This window comes from Mesoplodon densirostris, chromosome 5 (assembly GCF_025265405.1).
Source record: "Mesoplodon densirostris isolate mMesDen1 chromosome 5, mMesDen1 primary haplotype, whole genome shotgun sequence".
In the NCBI taxonomy this organism is placed as follows: Eukaryota; Metazoa; Chordata; class Mammalia; order Artiodactyla; family Ziphiidae; genus Mesoplodon; species Mesoplodon densirostris.
Genome location: NC_082665.1, coordinates 55,936,585 through 55,959,687, shown reverse-complemented (window position 1 = coordinate 55,959,687; position 23,103 = coordinate 55,936,585). Strand labels below are relative to the sequence as shown.

Below are 23,103 nucleotides of genomic sequence, written 5' to 3'. Positions count from 1 at the left end.
GGTCTTTTGTGTTTCCATGCAAGCTGTGAAATTTTTTGTTCTAGTTCTGTGAAAAATTTCATTGGTACTTTGATAGGGATTGCACTGAATCTGTAGATTGCTTTGGTAGTACATCATTTTCACAATGTTGATTCTTCCAAGCCAAGAACATGGTATATCTCTCCATCTGTTTGTATCATCTTTCATTTCTTTCATCAGTGTCTTATAGTTTTCTGCATACAGGTCTTTTGTCTCCTTAGGTAGGTTTATTCCTAGGTATTTTAATCTTTTTGTTGCAATGGTAAATGGGAGTGATTCCTTAATTTCTCTTTCAGATTTTTCATCATTAGTTTATAGGAATTCAAGAATTTCTGTGCATTAATTTTGTATCCTGCTACTTTACCAAATTAATTGATTAGCTCTAGTAGTTTTGTCGTAGTATCTTTAGGATTCTCTATGCATAGTATTATTTTGTCTGCAAATAGTGACAGCTTTACTTCTTCTTTTCCGATTTGGATTCCTTTTATTTCTTTTTCTTCTCTGATTGCTGTGGCTAAAGCTTTCAAAACTATTTTGAATAATAGTGGTGAGAGTGGACAACCTTGTCTTGTTCCTTATCTTAGAGGAAATGGTTTCAGTATTTCATCATTGAGAACAATGTTGCCTGTGGGTTGGTCATATATGGCCTTTATTATATTGAGGTAAGTTCCCTCTGTGCCTACTTTCTGGAGGGTTTTTATCATAAATGGGTGTTGAATTTTGTTGAAAGCTTTCTCTGCATCTCTTGAGATTATCATATGGTTTTTATCCTTCAATTTGTTAATATGGTGTATCACATTGATTGATTTGCATATATTGAAGAATCCTTGCATTCCTGGAATAAACCCCACTTGATTATGGTATATGATCCTTTTAATGTGCTGTTGGATTCTGTTTGCTAGTATTTTGTTGAGGATTTTTGCATCTATATTCATCAGTGATATTGGCCTGTAGTTTTCTTTCTTTGTGACATCTTTGTCTGGTTTGGTATCAGGGTGATGGTGGCCTCATAGAATGAGTTTGGGGGTGTTCCTCCCTCTGCTATATTTTGGAAGAGTTTGAGAAGGGTAGGTGTTAGCTCTTCTCTAAATGTTTGATAGAATTCGCCTGTGAAGCCATCTGGTCCTGGGCTTTTGTTTGTTGGAAGATTTTTAATCACAGTTTCAATCTCAGTCCTTGCGATTGGTCTGTTCATATTTTCTATTTCTTCCTAGTTCAGTCTCGGAAGATTGTGCTTTCCTAAGAATTTGTCCATTTCTTCCAGGTTGTCCATTTTGTGGGCATATAGATGCTTGTAGTAATCTCTCATGATTCTTTGTATTTCTTCAGTGTCAGTTGTTACTTCTCCTTTTTCATTTCTAATTCTATTGATTTGAGTCTTCTCCCTTTTTTTCTTGATGAGTCTGGCTAATGGTTTACCAATTTTGTTTATCTTCTCAAAGAACCAGCTTTTAGTTTTATTGATCTTTGCTATCATTTCCTTCATTTCTTTTTCATTTATTTCTGACCTGAACTTTATGATTTCCTTCCTTTTGCCAACTTTGGGGTTTTTTGGTTCCTGTTTCTCTAATTGCTTTAGGTGTAAGTTTAAGTTGTTTATTTGCGATGTTTCTTGTTTCTTGAGACAGGATTGTATTGCTATAAAATTCTCTCTTAGAACTGCTTTTGCTGCATCCCATAGGTTTTGTGTCATTATGTTTTCATTGTCAATTGTTTCTAGGTATTTTTTGATTTCCTCTTTTATTTCTTCAGTGATCTCTTGGTTATTAAGTAGTGTATTGTTTAGCCTCCATGTGTTTGTAATTTTTACATATTTTTTCCTGTAATTGATATCTAGTCTCATAGCATTGTGGTCAGAAAAGATACTTGATATGATTTCAATTTTCTTAAATCTACCAAGGCTTGATTTGTGACCCAAGATATGATCTATCCTGGAGAATGTTCCATGAGCACTTGAGAAGAAAGTGTGTTCTGTTGTTTTGGATGGAATGTCCTTTAACTATCAATTATGTCCATATTGTTTAATGTATCATTTCTAGCTTGTGTTTCCTTATTTATTTTCATTTTGGATGATCTGTCCATTGGTGAAAGTGGGGTGTTAAAGTCCCCTACTATGATTGTGTTACTGTCGATTTCTCCTTTTATGGCTGTTAGTATTTGCCTTATGTATTGAGATGCTCCTGTGTTGTGTGAATAAATATTTACAATTCTTTATCTTCTTCTTGGATTGATCCATTGATTTTATGTAGTGTCCTTCTTTGTCTCTTGTAATAGTCTTTGTTTTAAAGTCTATTTTGTCTGATATGAGAATTGCTACTCCAGCTTTCTTTTGATTTCCATTTGCATGGAATATCTTTTTCCATCCCCTGAGTTTTAGTCTGTATGTGTCCATAGGTCTGAAGTGGGTCTCTTGTAGACAGCATATATATGGGCCTTGTTTTTGTATCCATTCTGCCAGTCTGTGTCTTTTGGTTGGGGTATTTAATCCATTTACATTTAAGGTAATTATTGATATGTAGGTTCCTATTACCATTTTCTTATTTAGTTTGGGTTTGTTTTTGTAGGTCTTTTTCTTCTCTTGTGTTTCCCCACCTAGAGAAGTTCCCTTAGCATTTGTTTTAAAGCTGGTTTGGTGGTGCTGAATTCTCTTAACTTTCCTTTGTCTGTAAAGGTTTTAATTTCTCTTTCAAATCTGAATGAGATTCTTGCTGGGTAGAGTAATCTTGGTTGTAGTTTCTTCCCTTTCATCACTTTAAATATGTCCTGCCTCCCTTCTGGCTTGCAGAGTTTCTGCTGAAAGATCAGCTGTTAACCTTATTGGGATTCCCTTGTATGTTATTTGTTGCTTTTCCCTTCTTGCTTTTAATATTTTTTCTTTGTATTTAATTTTTGATAGTTTGATTAATATGTGTCTTGGCATGTTTCACCTTGCATTTATCCTGTATGGGACTCTCTGTGCTTCCTGGGCTTGATTGAGTATTTCCTTTACCATATTAGGGAAGTTTTCAACTCTAACCCCTTCAAATATTTTCTCACTCCCTTTCTTTTTCTCTTCTTCTGGGACCCCTATAATTCAAATGTTGGTGCATTTAATGTCGTCTCAGAGGTCTCTAAGACCGTCCTCAATTCTTTTCATTCTTTTTTCTTTATTCTGCTCTGCAGTAGTTATTTCAGCTATTTTATCTTCCAGGTCAGTTATCCATTCTTCTGCCTCAGTTATTCTGCTACTGATTCCTTCTAGAGAATTTTTAATTTCCTTTTTTGTGTTGTTCATCATTGTTTGTTTGCTCTTTAGTTCTTCTAGTTCCTTGTTGAACGTTTCATTCTATCTGTCCATTCTGTTGCCAAGATTTTGGATCATCTTTACTATGACTACTCTGAATTCTTTTTCAGGTAGACTGCTATTTCCTCTTCACTTGTTTGGTCTGGTGGGTTTTTACCTTGCTCCTTCATCTGCTGTGTGTTTCTCTGTCTTCTCATTTTGCTTAACTTACTATGTTTGGGGTCTCCTTTTCACAGGCTGCAGGTTCGTAGTTCCTGTTGTTTTTGGTGTCTGCCCCCATTGGGTAAGGTTGATTCAGTGGGCTGTTTAGGCTTCCTGGTGGAGGGAACTGGTGCCTGTGTTCTGGTGGATGAGGCTGTGTCTTGTCTTTCTGGTGTTCAGGACCATGTCTGGTGGTGTGTTTTGGAGTTTCTGTGATCTTATTATGATTTTAGGCAGCCTCTCTGCTAATGGGTGGAGTTGTGTTCCTGTGTTGCTAGTTGTTTGGTATAGGGTGTTCAGCACTGTATCTTGCTGGTTGTTGAATGGAGCTGGGTCTTAGTGTTGAGGCAAAGGTCTCTGGGAGAGCTTTTGCCATTTTATATTACGTGGAGCCAGGAGGACTCTGGTGGACCAATGTCCTGAACTCAGCTCTACCACCTCAGAGGCACAGGGCTGGCACCTGGCCAGAGCACCAGGACCCTGTCAGCCACATGGCTCAGAAGAAAAGGGAAAAAAGAAAGAAAGAAAGAAAGAAAGAAAGAAAGAAAGAAAGAACGAATATAAATAAAAATAATTACAGTTATTAAAATAAAACCTAAAAAAGTATTAAAAATAAAAAAATTAAAGTTTAAAAAAAAGAAAAAAGGAAGAGAGCAAGAAAACCAAAAAACAAATCCACCAATGATAACAAGTGCTAAAATCTTTATTAAAAAAAAAAAAAAGTACAGACAGAACCCTAGGACAAATGCTAAAAGCAAAGCTACACAGACAAAATCACACAAGGAAGCATACACATAGACACTCAGAGAAAAAAGAAAGAGAAAAAGGAAAAAATATATATCTATGTATTAAAAAAAAGGAAGAGAGCAACCAAGTCAATAAAAAATCTACCAATGATAATAAACTCTAAATACTAAACTAAGATAAACATAAAACCAGAAACCAGTCAGTCGCATACAGCAAACCCCAAGTCTACAGTTGCTCCCGAAGTCCACCGCCTAAATTTTGGGATGATTCGTTGTCTATTCAGGTATTCCACAAATGCAGGGTACATCAAGTTGATTGTGGAGATTTAATCCGCTGCTCCTCAGGCTGCTGGGAGAGATTTCCCTTTCTCTTCTTTGTTCACACAGCTCCTGGGGTTCAGCTTTGGATTGGCCCCATCTCTGTATGTAGGTCGCCTGAGGGAGTGTGTTCTTCACTCAGACAGGACGGGGTTACAGGAGCAGCTGATTCGGGGGCTCTGGCTCGCTCAGGCCGGGGGGTGGGAGGGGTACGGATGCGGGGCGAGCCTGCAGCGGCAGAGGCTGGTGTGATGTTGCACCAGTCTGAGGCACCGTGTTTTCTCCCGGGGAAGTCGTCCGTGGATCATGGGACCCTGGCAGTGGTGGGCTGCACAGGCTCCCGGGAGGGGAGGTGTGGATAGTGACCTGTGGTTGCACACAGGCTTCTTGGTGGCGGCAGCAGCAGCCTTAGCATTTCTTGCCCGTCTCTGGGCTCCGCGCTTTTAGCCGCGGCTCGCGCCCGTCTCTGGAGCTCCTGTAAGCGGAGTTCCTAATCCCCTCTCCTCGCACACCAGGAAACAAAGAGGGAAGAAAAAGTCTCTTCCCTCTTCATCAGCTCCAGAATTTTTCCCGGACACACTCCCGGCTAGCTGTGGTGCACTAGCCCCCTTCAGGCTGTGTTCACGCCGCCAGCCCCTGTCCTCTCCCTGGGATCCAACCGAAGCCAGAGCCTGGGCTCCCAGCCCCCGCCTGCCCTGACTGGTGAGCAGACAAGCCTCTAGGTCTGGTAAGTGCCGGTCGGCACCGATCCTCTGTGCGGGAATCTCCGCGCTTTGCCCTCCGCACCCCTCTTGCTGCCCTCTCCTCCGCGGCTCCGAAGCTTCCCCCCTCCGCCACCCGCAGTCTCTGCCCGCGAAGGGGATTCCTAGTGTGTGGAAACCTTTCCTCCTTCACAGCTCCCTCCCACTGGTGCAGGTCCTGTCCCTATTCTTTTGTCTCTGTTTTTTCTTTTTTCTTTTGCCCTACCCAGGTACGTGGGGGAGTTTCTCTCTTTTTAGGAAGTCTGAGGTCTTCTGCCAGCGTTCAGTAGGTGTCCTGTAGGAGTTGTTCCACATGTAGGTGTATTTCTGATGTATTTGTGGGGAGAAAGGTGATCTCCACGTCTTACTCCTCCACCATCTTCAAGGTCTCTCTTAATAGTATTTTCTTAATTGGTTCTTTCAAAATTCAGTAATGTCTCCCTTTCCTCAAATTAGCATGTCTAAAACCAAACTTATCCCCTTCTCCTGAAGCTGACATATTTCCTGTGGACATTTTTGTTACCAGCAGCACCCTGTTTCTTCCATCACCCAGACTCTAAGCCTAGAATTGATTATTTGTTTCCTCTCTGTTCTTGGCTTTCCAATCAATTATTACAGCAGGTCAATTCTGCACTGTCTTGCAATTTTTCATTCCATTCCCACTCACATGTATGACTTTCATTATCTTTTAACTGGACTATTGCAGTAGTTTTCTAAATTATCTTTTTTTTTGCTTTTAGTCTTTTTTTCCAATCTATTTTAAATAGTGTCTGTATGAATATTTCGAGAGATGGCTTTATTGAATCATGTCCCTGCTTCAGAGTGAACTCCAAACTTGTGCCCTTCAAGGTACCCTGTGGCTTGTGATCTGACTCCACTTGCCCTTACTATTTTAGATTCTGGTACTTTGTTTCCTGGACCCTCTATTTCAGCCAAATATCCACTTTCCCACCAATATGTCTTTTCCAACTAAATTGTCTCCCTGGAATGCTCAAGTTCAACTTTTCTTATTAAAATTTTATCTGTTTCTTAATTCTTTTTTTTTTTTTTTTTTTTTTTGCGGTACGTGGGCCTCTCACTGTTGTGGCCTCCCCTGTTGCGAAGCACAGGCTCCGGACGTGCAGCCTCAGCGGCCGTGGCTCACGGGCCCAGCCGCTCCGCGGCATGTGGGATCCTCCCGGACTGGGGCACGAACCCGTATCCCCTGCATCGGCAGGCGGACTCTCAACCACTGCGCCACCAGGGAGGCCCTGTTTCTTAATTCTTGTAGCACTTTTGGTGTCCCCCTTTACTGCTGCATTGTATGGTCTTTTCACTTTGCTTCAATAGAAGACATCTCTAAGGCAGAAGCTAGGTCTTATTTTACTCATGTTTACTACATGCTTTCCGTAATCTGTACACTCAGTTACTAGCATTAATCTGTTACATATGCCTCTTGGGAATTCTGTGGCTCATAGGTTTAACAATTTGTCCAGGGTCACAAAAATTTTACAGCAGAGCTGGGCCTCAGCTCCAAATCCTGTGTATATCTGTGGGTGACTGCATTCTGCCTTACATATTTGTTGGTGGGATAGAGTGATTCTGTTCACCCTCATAGGCATATACATTATGCTGGACTTTCACTTGTATTGTTTACTTCATCTTTTCTTGACTTATAATGCCAGAAATGCCAATACTCAGTGGCACAGTGGAAACTGAAGCATTTTTGAAAGTATATTAGGCTGACAGAGAGGCCCAGGGCAATTTAGAAGTTATAGGCAATCTCACAATTATCTTGATTATTTTGAATTCCCATTGGTTCCTGAATTTCTAGGAGGCAGCAGTTTTATGCATCATTTTAAGAGCCAGCGTTAGGATGAGTGTGCATTATTTCATTAACCTTTTCCTTCTTGGTATCAAAATTTAGTGTCTATCTTTAGGCTTAAACTTGAAGTTTTTTGAAGGTACCACCCCTTTGAATGTTATACCTCTATACAGGCCACCTTTAGATGAACAATCTCATGGTCTTTTGCAGATCCTGCTTATGAGAATACTTTTTCAATTGAAAACACTATACCAGTGTAAACAATGCCCATGGATAACTACCACTTGAAGTGGTGCCTAAGGGCAAGTGTCTTTGCTGTGTGCCCAGTGGCTGCCTACTCTGCAGATGTGCTTAGCCAGCTTCTCTTGAAAACAGGGGATTCTCTGGCTCCTTTGCTTGCCATATCCACAACGCTGACTAAGTTGTCTTATAGAGATCTGTATTCTTTTACCCTCAGCAAACAGGTATGTAGCAGAGCACACTCATGGCCACAAGCAGAATTGGCATTTCTCCCATCTGGCTGTGTTCCTCTTGGCCCCAGTTCATGGGTCATTTATTATTGGAGAGAACATAAAATAAAGATGGTTCACAGAGTCATCATATTTTGATCCAGTTTCTTCTGGGACCCAGGATTCATGACAATTTGAGCCAACTAGGACGTTAAGTCAATTAATCCTTAACATTTCCTTTGTTGCTATGTCATACAATGGATGCTTAGGAATCTCGTATCTAGTGCCCGACTTTTTTTTTTTTTTTTTTTGCATCTGCACAGGCAATTATCAGTTCAAATCCTAAACCCAGTGCATACTAGCTGTGTGAATTTGGGCAAGGTATTTAGCCTCTCTAACTCTGTTTTCTCATTTACAAAACAGAGGCAATCTGAGTTCTTGAGGAATATTGTGAGGAAAACAGCAAGTGTGCCAACTTTGACTATCAAATTACTTTCAGAAGTGGGAGCAAACATATTCAACATTCGAAATATTAGAAATTACAGACTATCTAAAAACTGTTACCTGTGTCACTACTATAGCTTCTAGTAGCAAGTGGAGAATGTGGGTAATTGAGTGTGGCTGACATTTGCTATCAGTGCTCTAAACTACGTGATGCTGATGGCATTGTAGAGAGAGCTGATCATTGAATCTTTGCCAGCCCTGGTTTCATAACCACCACCAAGCGTGGGTGTGCTATGGAACATTTGAGAATAGAACTATTCCTTGTCAGCCTCCAAATGGGCAGGCAGCTGATTTGCCTCTTCCCTTGTTTGCTACTCAGTGGATAATATCCCAAGTCAGTTAAAAAAAAAACAAATTTGGGGGTTGGGGTTTATAAGGAAAGCTTGAAGGTGACTTCTAAGTAAACTGTGGTGGGTATGTTGGCCAACCTCTCACTAAAGTCTGCAGTACTTTGAGTGTCCTAGACATTTATTAAGTGCCTATTTTGTGTCAAGCACTACATTTGGCCTTGGGAATATAAGATGTAATCTAGGAGTCTTTCATAAAGAGTTTAAAATAGTCATTAGGGTAAGCTTAAAGAGAACAGTCTTCAACAGAGCATAGGCTCCAGCAGAAGAGATCCAATATTTGCTGATTCAGAAGTTTCCCAGAGGACCAAACCTGGTGTCATCTTTGAAATGTTTTTGGTCCTTGGCCATTGCTATATCATAAAAATTAGTTTAACATTGAAACTATTAGACTCACTACCAGGTTTCACAGTTTTCACTATTTTCTTGGAATGCCATTGGTGTGATCCTTTCTTTGTTGTTGTTGTCCCTCCCCCTTCTTTCCCTCCCCCTCCCCCTCCTCTTCCTTCTTTTTCCATAGTACTATTTCTTTATAGAGACGGAAGTCTCATGGGGCTGTTTTATGAATTGTGATTTAAAACATGTAAAGAACAAAACACAAAAACAGCTATGTGAAATCTACAGAACTGTGGTTCTATAGTATCACCAGTGTCATTTTATGACTTCTGACCATATTAATAATGAGAATGCAAATTATAGCTAGGTAAAGAGGATAGCACCATCTTACATTTGGCAGCTCTTCGTCCTGAAAATATTGGGTTTCATAGTCACTGGCATTGGTTTCCAGAGTGTGGCAAGAGTCTGATGATTAGATTGGTTACTTAAACCAGGTAGAAGTGCAAAGGCCACATGGCATATCCATTTCTTCAAACATGAACAGCCAATTCTGAGAAGTTAGAGTTTAGGATTGAAATGTTAACTTAACAGGGTAATCAGGAGCCTGCAGCCTTATTGATCGGGAGGGTCCAGTTGTTTTGACAGTTTAAATTTCTGTTATTGTGCTACTGCAGCTCAGATCCATCTGCTTTCTCCTATCCTTCTTGGTCAGCCCTTTGGATTTCCTTCCTTCCTCCTCCATCCCTTCTCATCTTCCCTTTCCCTTCCCTCTGAGCCTACCCCCTTGTTAACTGAGCTCCTAATATGCGCTAGACATGACTCAAGGCACTGGAGGCATAATCTGTGAGTAGATGGAATCTCTACCCTCATGAAACATATTCTAGCAGGAAACAAAGATGGTTAAATATATAATACAATGTCAGGAAGTGAATATGTACTTCATCACTGACACGTTTTCTTCTTCAGAAAAGCAATGAATTCTAGAGAGGGTGGGTCCCTGATACCCAAAGAGTCATTTCTCCATTAATACCTATAATCTGAAAAGTTTGGGCCTCTGAGGGGCCCAGACCCTGAGTGTATTGTGCTTTCCTAAATTAGAAGACATGGTTTCCCAATGCTGGCTGTGGCTTTCAGGGCAGAGGAGAGCCCAAGGGTCCCAGGAACCACCCCTCCCCTCCTTCCTTATGCAGTGAATTCAGCATGGTCTCTATAAACCATGTCCAATCTTTCCCTCTCAACTCGTAGGGTAACGCTGAGAAGCTCTGTAGTCTGTATGAGGAGCACTTGAATGAAGCAAATGCAAAACTAGATGAAGTGACTCAGTTGGCAGATGATCTGACAGCACAGAAAACAACGCTATGGAGTGAAAACGGTAAGTAAACTTTCAGTGCTGCTTCACTTATGAGTCTCAATCCTGCAGACTTGTAGAGAGACCACTGAAATGGTGAAACAGTTATTGAGCCTGAGTGGGCATTTAAAAATTCTAGGGGACAAATGAGGCCCTTGATGTTACCTTGTCCACAGTCATGCTCTTGTCTGGGAAGGATCACCTCTGTACCACCTTGGGAGTCCCCGCCCAGGTCTCTTCCATGAAGGGGAAATGCAACATGCAGTTGACTGGAGCAACTTTTAAGATCAAAGGATGGTAGGGGCTGTCCACACAGTCTACAAACATGCCTCTTTATCACATCTACCTCATTGAAATAGGCATTTTTCCTAATTTTCAGTAATGAGCCCACACCTCTTTTTTTATATTTAAATTTATTTAATTTTTTTAAAAATTGAAGTATAGATAATTTACAATGTTGTTTTGCTTTCAAGTGTACAGCAAAGTGATTCGGTTATACATATATGTGTATTCTTTTTCAGATTCTTGTGCATGGTAGGTTATTACAAAATACTGAGTATAGTTCCCTGTGCTATATAGTAGGTCCTTGTTGTTTACCTATTTTATATATAGTAGTGTGTGTATGTTAATCCCAAACTCCTAATTTATGTCCCTCCCCCATCCCTGCTATCCCCTTTGGTAACCATAAGTTTGTTTTCTATGTCTGTGAGTCTACTATTTGTTTTGTAAATAAGTTCATTTGTATCATTTTTTAAATTCCACATATAAGTGATATCATATGATATTTGTCTTTCTCTTTCTGACTTACTTCACTTAATATGATAATCTCTAGGTCCATCCATGTTGCTGCAAATGGCATTATTTCATTCTTTTTTATGGCCGAGTAATATTCCATTGTGTGTGTGTGTGTATGTATACACACATATATATATATACACACATCACAGCTTCTTTACCCATTCAGTTGTGGATCGACATTTAGGTTGTTTCCATATCTTGGCTATTGTAAATAATGCTGCTATGAACATTGGTTTTCTCTAGATATATGGCCAAGAGTGGAATTGCTGGATCATATGGTAATTATTATTATTATTATTTTTTTTTTTTTTGCGGTACACAGGCCTCTCACTGCTGTGGCCTCTCCCATTGCGGAGCACAGGCTCCGGACGCACAGGCTCAGTGGCCATGGCTCACGGGCCCAGCCACTCCGCGGCATGTGGGATCCTCCTGGACCGGGGCATGAACCCGCGTCCCCTGCATCAGCAGGTGGACTCTCAACCACTGCGCCACCAGGGAAGCCCGGTAATTCTTTTTTTAGTTTTTCAGACACCTCCATACTGTTCTCCATAGTGGCTGCACCAGTTCACATTCCCACCAACAGTGTAGGAGGGTTCCCTTTTCTGCATACCCTCTCCAGCATTAATTGTTTATCAACTTTTTGATGATGACAGTTCTGACTGGTGTGAGATGATACCTCATTGTAGTTTTCATTTGCATTTCTCTAATAATTAGTGAAGCTGAGCATCTTTTCATGTGCCTGTTGGCCATCTGTATGTCTTTGGAGAAATGTCTATTTAGGTCTTCTGCCCATTTTTTGATTGGGTTGTTGATTTTTTTGATATTAAGCTGTATGAGCTGTTTGTATATTTTGGAAATTAATACCTCATGGGCTGCATTGTGTGCAAATATTTTCTCCCATTCTGAGAGTTGTCTTTTTCCTCTGTTTCTGGATTCCTTTGCTGTGCAAAAGCTTTTAAGTTTAATTAAGTCCCATTAATTTATTTTTTTAATTTCCTTTACCCTAGGAGGCAGATGCAAAAAGATACTTCTGTGATTTATGTCACAGTGTGTTCTGCCTATGTTTTCCTCTAGGAGTTTTATAGTATCCAGTATTACATTTAAGCCTTTAATCAATTTTGAGTTTATTTTTGTGTATGGTGTTAGAGAATGTTCTGATTTCATTCTTTTACATGTAGCTGCCCAGTTTTCCCAGCACCACTTCTTGAAGAGACTCTCTTTTCTCCATTGTATATTCTTGCCTTCTTTGTCATGCATTAGTTGACCATAGTGTGTGTGTTTTTTTCTGGGCTTTCTATCCTGCTTCATTGATCCATATGTCTGTTTTTGTGCCAGTACCATACTGTTTTGATTACTGTAGCTTTGTAGTATAGTCTGAAGTCAAGGAGCATGATTCCTCCAGCCGTGTCCTTCTTTCTCAAAATTGTTTTGGCTATTCAGGGTCTTTTGTGTTTCCATACAAATTAAAAAATTTTTTGTTCTAGTTCTGTGAAAAATGCCAGTGGTAATTTGATAGGGATCACATTGAATCTGTAGATTGCCTTGGGTAGTATGAACCCACACCTCTTTTTTACACTCAGTAAAAGCCATAGTCTGGGGCTTCCCTGGTGGCGCAGTGGTTGAGAGTCCGCCTGCCGATGCAGGGGACATGGGTTCGTGCCCCGGTCTGGGAAGATCCCACATGCCACGGGGCGGCTAGGCCTGTGAGCCATGGCCACTGAGCCTGCGCGTCCGGAGCCTGTGCTCCACAACGGGAGAGGCCACAACAGTGAGAGGCCTGCGTACTACAAAAAAAAAAAAAAAAAAAAAAAAAAAAAAGCCATAGTCTGTACAATGGCCTACAAGGGTCGGATACTTGGGCCCCATTATCTCTCAGACCTCTTCTACTTTCTCTTCTCTCATTCTGCCTTGGTCACTTTGACCTCTTTGCTGTGTTTTGAATATACCATGCACACTCCCACCCTAGAGTCTTGCCCTGACTATTTCCTCTTGCCCTGACTATTTCCTTTCCACCCTATTAATTCAGCAAAGACTTAAAGATGAGGGTTAATCAAATAGATCTGGGAGGAGTCAGGATAGGCCTTGTTGGGAAGGTGACATTTGAGTGCTCTCAACCAGTTTTCTCCATGTGCCTCTATTTTCATAGCATTCAGTAGCTTCAAAGAAGCTACATGCTTGACATAATAAATAAGTTTGTCATGTTTCCACCTCCCAGAATGTAAGCTACACAAGGGCAGGGGTCTCTTTTTTGATCACTGATTTTTGTCATTCATCTAGAACAATGCCTGCCACTTATTGGAGATCCACAAACATTTGATCAATTGAAAGTAGAACAATGTTCCGTTGACTTATTCTTAACTGTCAACCACTATTGTTAATGAGATCTTTTTCCTATATTTTACATGATGGCAATCTATTTGAGGTTTTTCTTCTTCAGTTTGTCATGAGCTTTTTTGTATCTTGCATACTCAGTCACTTATAAGAATGCTTCACATCCATCAAGTAGATGGACATGGTTACTTCGTCTTGCCCTGTAACTTGCTTATCTGCTATGAACAGCATGTGGCTAGCTGTTTGTCTGTAATTAGAATTATTTTTAGTAATATATTCCCAAAGATAGAAATCCTAGGTCAATGAAAATAAACAATGTGTTCTTGATGCCCAGAGGCACTCACTTTAAAACAAGAGTGAAAACCGTTTATCCTTCTGCCTATGGACACCTCTGTTTCTAGATGTTAATCTAGAGTCAAAGCTAAATTAAAATGAACTGGCAAAATAACAAACCTGGAAATCTAGAAGAGGAAAGAGTTTTGGATTCTAGCAGGGACACTAAGTAGGACTCTTATGCTGGTGACAGGGTGTATTCACACTTGGCCTCATTACAAAACCCCCAATTTGATCTTCTGTGCCATTTAGGATGTAGTCTGCATGGGGACTGTGCAGTTCAGAGACTAAGCTGGAGTATACCTTTTTGTCCAGCTCTGAAGGTAGTATTGTATACAAGTTTTTTCATAGGCATTGCCTACCTCTCTACCTATTGGCATTAATTTTCTACTCACTTTTTTGATGAGGCAATTGGTAGGTGAGTGAAATGAAAGTGGATCTGAGATGATAATTCTGCTTAGGATGCAGTACCTTTTGTTTCCTCCTTTATTCTTAGCTTTACCTTTTGGCTTTTGTACAAATTAAATTTTAGGTATATACCTATCCAAACCTCCCCTCCTATCACTAGGTCTATGCTCCAGATTTTTTGCTGCTTTTTTTGCTACTATCACCAAAGTTTCTTTCTCATGGCCTGGCCTGTCCACTGATTATACTCTGCTTTCAAAGGAGACCAATAGTAAATGTGATCAATTAAGCCATGTTAAGTGGGTCCTAGTTCTATAAAATATGTGATATGTTTGTCTTAACCCCCTAATGCAGGGGTCCCTAACCCTTGGGCTGCGGTCCACAGCCTGTTAGGAACCAGGTTGCACAGCAGGAGGTGAGTGGTGGGCGAGTGAGCGAAGCTTCATCTGCTGCTCCCCATCGCTTCCCATTGCTTGCATTACCACCTGAACCATCCCCCCCGACCCCATTAGTGGAAAAATCATCTTCCACGAAACCAGTCCCTGGTGCAGAAAAGGTTGGGGACTGCTGCCCCAATGGATTGGTATTTCCCCAGAAAACTTTTAAATATGATGTATTACCCAGAGCTTCTCAATTTTGGTCTATGCAACCCCAGCAATTGTCAAGACTCTTTTAGGGGAACTAAGTAAGAGGTTAGAACTATTTCATTCTAATACTAAGGTTCTGTTTACTTTTTAAATTCTTTTGCCTCTGTTATTGATGGTGCAAAAGCAATGAGATTAAAACTGCTGGAGCTTTATCACAAGCCGAGGAAGTAACACCACACTATAGTATTAATCATTGTATTCGCTGGTACATACTCAACAGTTTAAAATTTAAAAAGTCAGTTTTACTTAAGAATGTCTTTAATGAAACAGTAAAAATTAATTATACTACATCTCAACCCCCAGTATATATCTTTTTAATATTCTGTGTGACAAAACAAAAAGTATGCATAAAGCACTTCCATTTCATACTGAAGTAGGATGCGTGATTGTGCAAGTTCTGAGTTGAACTAGCAATCTTTTCAGGAAGAATCATATTTACTTGAAAGAACATTTGACAAACTATGCTTATTCAGACTTAGATATTACAGATATTTTCTCAAAAATGAACAAAGTGAGCCTGTCACTACAAGGAAAACAGCTGACAATATTTGTTGCCAACAATAAAAGTGGAGCTTTTAGGTAAAAATTAGATTTCGGAAAACAGGTAGCTACCATCATAAGCTTGATGGCTCTCAATTCTTGAAGACTTTTCTTTTTTCTTCCTTTTTTATTGAAATATAGTTGATGTACAATATGATATTAGTTTCAAGTATATAACATAGTGATTCAACATTTATTTATATTTCAAATTGCTCACCACAATAAGTCTAGTAACCATCTGTCACCATACAAAGTTATTTCAGTACCATTGACTATATTCCCTATACTGTACATCATGTCCCCCTGACTTACCTATTTTATAATTAAAATAAGAAGTTTGTACCTCTTAATCCCCTTCACCTGTTTCACTTAACCCTCCCACCACCTTCCTCTCTGGCAACCATCACTTTGCTCTCTGTATCTATGAGTCTGTTTCTGTATTGTTTTGTTTGTTCCTTTTTTTTTAGATTCCACATATTAGTGAAATAATATGGTATTTGTCTTTGTTTTTCTGATTTATTTTATTTAGCATAATACCCTCTAGGCCCATCCATGTTATTGCAAATGACATAATTTCACTATTTTTTTATGGCTGAGTAATATTCTATTGCACACACACACACACACACATGCACACTACATCTTCATTATTTATCTATTGAAAGACAACTTAGGTTGCTTCCATATCTTGGCTATTATAAATAATGATGCTATGGATATAGAGGTGCACATATCTTTTCAAATTAGTGTTTTTATTTTCTTCCAGTAAGTATCCAGAAGTGGAACTGATGGATTGTATAAGGTTTTAAATTTTTTTTAAGTTTTTAAGGAACCACCATACTGTTTCCATAGTGGTTGCTCCAATTTACAGTCCCATCAACAGTGCATGAGGGCTCCCTTTTCTCCACATTCTCACCAACACTTGTTATTTGTTGTCTTTTTGATGTATCCATTCTGACAGGTGTGAAGTGATATCTCATTGTGCTTTTGATTTGCATTTCCCTGATGATTAGTGATGTTGAGCATCTTTTCATGTGTCTGTTGGCCATTTGAATGTCTTCCCTGGGGAAAAAAATGTATACTCAGGTCCTCTGCCCATTTTTATTTTTTTATTTTTATTTTTGTATTTTTCCTTTTTTTTGTTACACAGGCCTCTCACTGTTGTGGCCTCTCCTGCTACGGAGCACAGGCTCCAGACGCGCAGGCCCAGCGGCCATGGCTCATGGGCCCAGCCGCTCCGTGGCACGTGGAATCCTCCCGGACAGGGGCACAAACCCGCGTCCCCTGCATCGGCAGGCGGACTCTCAACCACTGCGCCACCAGGGAAGCCCCCCTCTGCCCATTTTTAAATCAGATTTTTTGTTTTGTTGATATTGAGTTGTGTGAATTCTCTGTATATTTTAGATATTAACCCCTTATTGTATATATCATTTACAAATATCTTCTCCCATTCAGTAGGTTGTCTTTTCGTTTTGTGATGGTTTCCTTTGCTGTGCCAAAGCTTTTTAGTTTGATTAGGTCCCATTAGTTTATTTTTACTTTTGTTTCCCTTGCCTGAGGAAAGAGATACAAAAGCATATTGCTGAGACCAGTGTCAAAAAGTAAACAGTCTATGTTTTCTTCTAGGAGTTTTATAGTTTCAGGTCTTACATTTAAGTCTTTAAGTCATTTTGAATTTATTTTTGTGCATGGTGTGAGAAAATAGTCCATTTTGATTCCTTTCATTTAACTTCCAGTTTTCCCAACACCATTTATTGAAGACTGTCTTTTCCCCACTGTATGTTCTTGGCTCCATCGTTATAAATTAACTGCCCATGTAAGTGTGGGTTTATTTCTGGGTTCTCTATTCTGTTCCATCGAACTATATGTCTATTTTTGTACTAGTATCATAAAGTTTTGATTACTGTAGCTTTGTAGCATAGTTTGAAATCAAGGAGTATGATACCTCCAGCTTTGTTCTTTCTCATGATTGCTTTGGCTATTCTGGATCTTCTGTGGTTCTATACAAATTTTAGGGTTATTTGTTCTAGTTTTGTGGAAAATGCCAAAAACGTATTTTGATAGGGGTTGCATTGAATCTGTAGATTGCTTTGGGTAGGAATATTTTAGCAATACTAATTCTTCCCATCTATGAACATAGAATATCTTTCCATTTACTTGTATCTTCAGTTTCTTTCATCAGTGTCTTATAGTTTTCCAAGTACAGGTCTTTCACCTCCTTGGTTAAATTTAATCCTAGGTATTTTATTCATTTTGATGCAATTGTAAATGGAATTGTTTTCTTCATTTCTCTTTCTGACAGTTTGTTATTAGTGTACAGAAATGTAACTCATTCTGTATATTGATATTGTATCCTGCAAATTTATTGAATTTGTTTATTAGTTCTAATAGTTTTTTGATGGAGTCTTTAGGGTTTTCTATGTATAGTGTCATATCATCTGCAAATAGTGACAGTTTTATTTCTTCCTTTCCAGTTTAGATGTCTTTATCTCTTTTTCTTTTCTGATTGCTATGGCTAGGACTTCCAGTACTGTGTAGAATAAAAGTGGCAAAAATGAATATCCTTGTTTTCTTCCTGATCTTTGAGCCATCTTCACCATTGAGTTTTCACCATTGAGTATTATGTTAGCTGCGCTTTTGTCATAGATGGCCTTTATTATGTTGAGGTATTTTCCCTCTATATGTTCTCTGTCTCTCTCTGTGTCTTTCTCTCTCTCTCTCTCCTCCTTCTGGGACCTCTGTAGCACAAATGTTAGTATGCCTGATGTTGTCCCAGAGGTCCCTTAAACTAATCTCTCTTAAAAAGAGAAATTTCTTTTTTGCTGTTATGATTGGGTGATTTCCAATACCTCATCTTCCAGATTGCTGATCTGTTCTTCGGGATCTTTTAATCTGCTGTTGATTCCCTTAATGTGTTCTCATTTCAGTCATTGTAATCTTCAGTTCTGATTGGTTCTTTTTTATATTTTCTATATTTTTGTTGAAGTTCTCACTGAGTTCACCCCTTCTTCTCCTAAGTTTGGTAAGCATCTTTGTGAGTATTACTTTGAATTCTTTTCTGATAAATTGCTTATCTCCATTTTGTTTAGTTCTTCTTCTGGAGTTTTGTCTTGTTCTTTCATTTGGAAAGTATTCCTTTGTCTCCTTGCTCTGCCTAACTCTTTGTGTTTGTTTCTATGTATTAGGTAGATCAGCTCCATATCCTAGTCTTGAGAGAGTGGCCTTATGTGTGGCACAATTCCCCATGGTCACCAGAGCCAGTTTTTCCCAGAGTTTCCCCTGTTTGGGCTTCATGCACCCTCTTATTGTGGTTGGGCCACAATTGCTGTGGGCACACTGGTGGAGGGGGCTGGCCCCAGACCTGGCTGGCTGCATAGCTTGGTTGTGACTGCTGTAGGTGTGCTGTGGGTGATGCTGATCCCCAAGTGGGAGCTTCTTGGAGGGGGTGCTGATGCTGGCCAAGGTGGCTCACCAGGTTGGATGGGGTAAGAGCCAATTTGGAGGGGTACCAGTGCTGGCTCGTGCCACCTGCCTGATGGAGTGGACATGGGGTGGCTTTTGAGGGGCCTTCCAAGGTGGGTCCTCAAGGGAATGTTGGGGCAGGGTACACTGTGTTAGCTAGGTTGATTGAAAGTAACAGAAATGGTGCCCACCAGTCCTGGGCCAGCCAGCTAGGTGGCAGAAGAGTTAAAAAAATAAAAATAAAAAGGTGCCCACAGTGCTTCTGCCACTGGATAAAGTTCTGCCAGATCCCTGCCCCTCTAAAACATGTCCTAATATTAGTCAATGAATTTCCTTCTTGTATGACTCAGGTGTTTTGCAAGCTGTTGCCTCTCTATTGGGACCAGGAGCAAGTGAGTTTGTATACAAGCATTGTCTGCAGTTTCCCACAGTCCTCTGGCTCTCCCGGCCCTAAGCCCCACTGGTTTTCAAAGCCAGACATTACGGAGGCTTGTCTTCCCGGTGCAAGAACCCTGGGCTGGGGAGCATGATGTGGGGCTTGGACTCCTCACGTCCCAGCGGGGACCTCCACAGTTGTGATATCCATCCCACTTATTAGTTGCCTTATCGGGGGTGTGGGCTCTGATTAGACCACGTCTCTGCCCTCTTACCCATTCCCCACATGGCCTTTTCTTTATAGCCTTAGTTGTAGAAAATCTGTTCTGCTAGTCTTTAGGTTGTTCTCAGAGATAGTTGTTCTATATGTAGTTGTAGTTTTGGTGTGTCCATGGGAGGAGATGAACTCAGGATCTTCTAACTCCCCCATCTTGAGCTGAACCTTAAAGGCTTTTCTTATGAGATAAGTGGTGATGTTAACAAATATGATTTTTTTAATATTCTGTGATGAAATGTGTTAACATTTGGAAAATCTGCATAATTCAGTAAACGTATACTTTTCAAATCAACACTGCTTGATGTTGCAAAATCATATGTAGGTAAAAGATCCATTCAAAGTTTAAGACAGATGCATGAATTTTAATGTAACAGAATAAAAAATTCATTTATATGGATTATACCATTAACCCTTAAGAAACTTCTATTTGTTGAGTTTTGGTACAGTATCAAACAATAGTCACAATTATCTGAAAAGACTATGAAAACACATCTCCCTTTTCTAACTACTTATCTGTGAGAAGCTGGATTTCTGCATATGCTTCAACCAGAACAGTTGGATTCTTCAACCAGCTGACTTTTATTAAGCCAGAGATTTTTAAAAATATAAAATAAGCTTATTTTTCTCACTAATTTTTTGTTTGTTTTGGAACAGTTTTCCCTCTAAAAATCGTTGCTTCTGTTAACATGTCATTAAGATTTTTATTATGTTAAAATGAGTAAATACATACCTTAAATTTCTCTTTTAATTTCGAATACCCTGTTAATATAAAACTCATATAAACAAAATCTCTGTGGGGTCCTCAAAAATTTTTAAGCATATAAAGTGTTCCTGAGACCAAAAAGTTTGGGAATTGCCGTTTTAACCCAAACACTCTTATAATGTTGAGAGTTTTAGAACTTGTTTGTAGCAAGAGGGGTGGGAATCATAAATATTTGGGGCTTTTATTATTGCACTAATTGCATAATAGAAGTAACTGCCTTTGCTCAGGATTGGCTCTGCTTTAATACCATTTCTAATAACCAAGGCATTTCTCACCTATCATTAATGAAATAAGCTAAGCTGGAAAGTAGACTAGAGTGAAATAAAATTTACCCTTCTCTTGGTCACATTCTGTACCATTTAATGAGGATTTCTAATATTTATTTAGCAAGTCAGTCTACAAAGTACATTCACACTCATTTAATTTTCATTAACAATATTTTATCGCCATCCTCAATTTACAAATGAGGCAAAGAAGTTGTAATTATCTAAAAATCATATGGTCAGAAATTTGTAGAGCCACACATAGTAAACAAGGGAGCATGGCACAGAAGAAAGAATGCATTCCTCAGGATTAGGAGCTTAACTTGAATCTACGTCCATTGCATAGCTAGTAACCAGGTTTGTGTCTCAATCACATTTAAGTCAGTTGCCATATTTTCCCTTCTGAAAAATGGGTAACATAATACCTATGTTATCAAGTAGCTATGAGAATTAAACTAGATAATATATATAAAGTACTTGCTCTATGGAAGATTCTCAGTAAATGGTAGCTCACTCTCGAGAGTTCTGGAAAGGATCATTGCCATGGTTTGCTGATAACTGGACCCTTGACTCTTTATAAATATTCAAAAATATGTGGATCATGTTAGTTGCTCTTAAGCCAACAAGTTAACTGGGAGAGGCAGTAGATAAGAAGACCATGATTGACTTATTTTGTGAAATCTTTTTGTAGGTGAGTTCCTAAAAAGGCTAGAAGAAAAGGAAGCTCTGATAAACCAACTTTCCAGGGAAAAGATTACCTTCACTCTGCAGATTCAAGACCTGAAATGGCAATTGGCAGAAGAGACCAAAGTCATGCATCTATTATTTGTCACCAGGAGCTTAACTGTATGTTTAAAAAAAAAAAATAGTGCTTGCTAGGTCAGCCTGAATATCTTCTCATATAGAGGAAGGGGGGAAAGTGCCCTAGAAGTTATGGAAAAAGATGTGTTGGATCTTATACATGCCAGGAAAGACTCTGATCACTGAAGGAACATCCTCAGTAATTTAGATCACTTCTCTAGTTTGTCAGATTTAGAGCAAAGTATGTGTTTCCATTTTGCATTATTGCTAGAACAGAAAGTCGGCAAAGTTCTTTATGGGTCTTTGATTCTGAATTGCACAAAGAAGTGGAATTAAATAAAAGAGCAGGATAAAATGAATGGGGCTGGATTAGCTCAATATTATTTTCCAATTGTCAATATATTATAAATATTAGTCATTATTAGTCATTTCTTCCCAAGAGAATATATAATGTTGCTTGCAGGTGACCACAGTGAAAGTGGTTCTTTAATGTTAAAGCATAGTGACTAAGATGAGAGATGGATTTTTGGGCCCTGGTATTCAAGTCCGTTCTTAGTTCATATTCAAGGCCTCTTTCTTACTAAGACCCCAAAGGACTTCACTTGTATATAATCTCACTGCAACTCTTCAGACTTCAGTTTTTAAATGTTTTATTTTATTCCTTCAACTCTCCTTATTTTCTATATCATATGTACATTTTCAAATTACTGTCATGATTTGTGCATCAGACATCATGCTAGACGCTTCTCTCATGCCAGACGCTTCTCTCATGCCATATAAACCTTCATATATAAGTCCTATGAAACTGGTAGAATTATACTTTTTTACATGAAGTAACCAAGGCTTTGAGAAGACACCTCATCCAAGGTCATACAGCTGGTAGTATACTGTGAAGGAAGTTTAGCAGGTTGTGAAATGACTAGATTTATAGTTTAGAAGATCTCTCTGGCTGACTTCCCAGTGGCTTCCAACTGGCATACAAGGCCCCCTTTCTTGGCTCCAGCCTCCTTTGGTGACCTTACCTTCCACAGCTGCCTCTGTCATTTACTCCCCTCCAGTCACCTTGGCCTCCTTGCTGCCCCTTATACAAGCTGCCATCATTCAGGCCTTAGGACGTTTGTAGCTGCTGTTCCCACTGTTTGAAGGCCCTTCCCCAAGGCCTTTGGGGGATGATGAGAAAGAACCAAACATTCCTCATCATGTCAATCTGTTTTATGTTCTCAGTGCCGTCAGCAATGTTATTTAGTAATTTTTGTACATGTTTGTTTTCTATATCCTCTTACTCCTTTTAGCTCTGTTGGACAAAGGCTTTGTCTCCATCTCTTTTACTTCAGTTAACACTATTGCTTAGAACAGGCGCTCAATAAATATATATTAAATAAGAGGAAGGGTAGCAATTTGAAGCCAAGTTTCCCAGATTCCAAAGCCTGTGTCCTTCTTAGGGTCGCTATGTATTATCGCTCCTCATTCACTGCCCAAAGGTGTCTGCCTGAGGCTGCCATTAACCAAGCCTTGTGCTTTCAGAGCTGCATCTACCTAAGAAGATGCTGTTTCTTAATTTGCATCAAGGACCCATGAGGACTGGCAGCGACCCTGGTTCTTCACACTAGACTAGGTTATCTCTTGGGAATGAGGTTGCTAGGTTAACCAGACCACCCCTTACGTGTCAGCAATAGTCATTAAACTGAGCTCAACTGTCCAGTAAATACAGTAGCCACTACTACACTACAGGTGGCTACCTGAATTTAAATGGACATTAATTAAAATTAAATAAATTTTAAATTCAGTTTTGACTGCATTTGACCTTGTTTTGGGCACATTTTGAGTGTTTAACAGCCACGTGGCTAGTGTTTACCATATTGGCCGTGTACATATAGAATATTTTCATCACTATGGAAAGTTCTATTGGATAGTACTGCTTTAAAGTTTTAAAGTTTTTAGGGATTTACATGTGAAATAAAACGTTTTGTTTTCCTTACGAATAGAATGAAAAGGCTAGACAAAACTCATTGGT

General features: G+C 39.4%; 1 protein-coding gene across 1 annotated transcript in view; it reads left to right on the top strand.

Moving 5' to 3' along the window:
- MYH15 (myosin heavy chain 15) overlaps positions 1 to 23,103 on the top strand; it is a 182,184-nt gene that overhangs the window by 111,846 nt on the left and 47,235 nt on the right. The window contains 2 exon segments of the mRNA XM_060098804.1: positions 9,992 to 10,118; positions 20,980 to 21,098. Coding sequence (XP_059954787.1) covers positions 9,992 to 10,118; positions 20,980 to 21,098 — 246 coding nt within the window.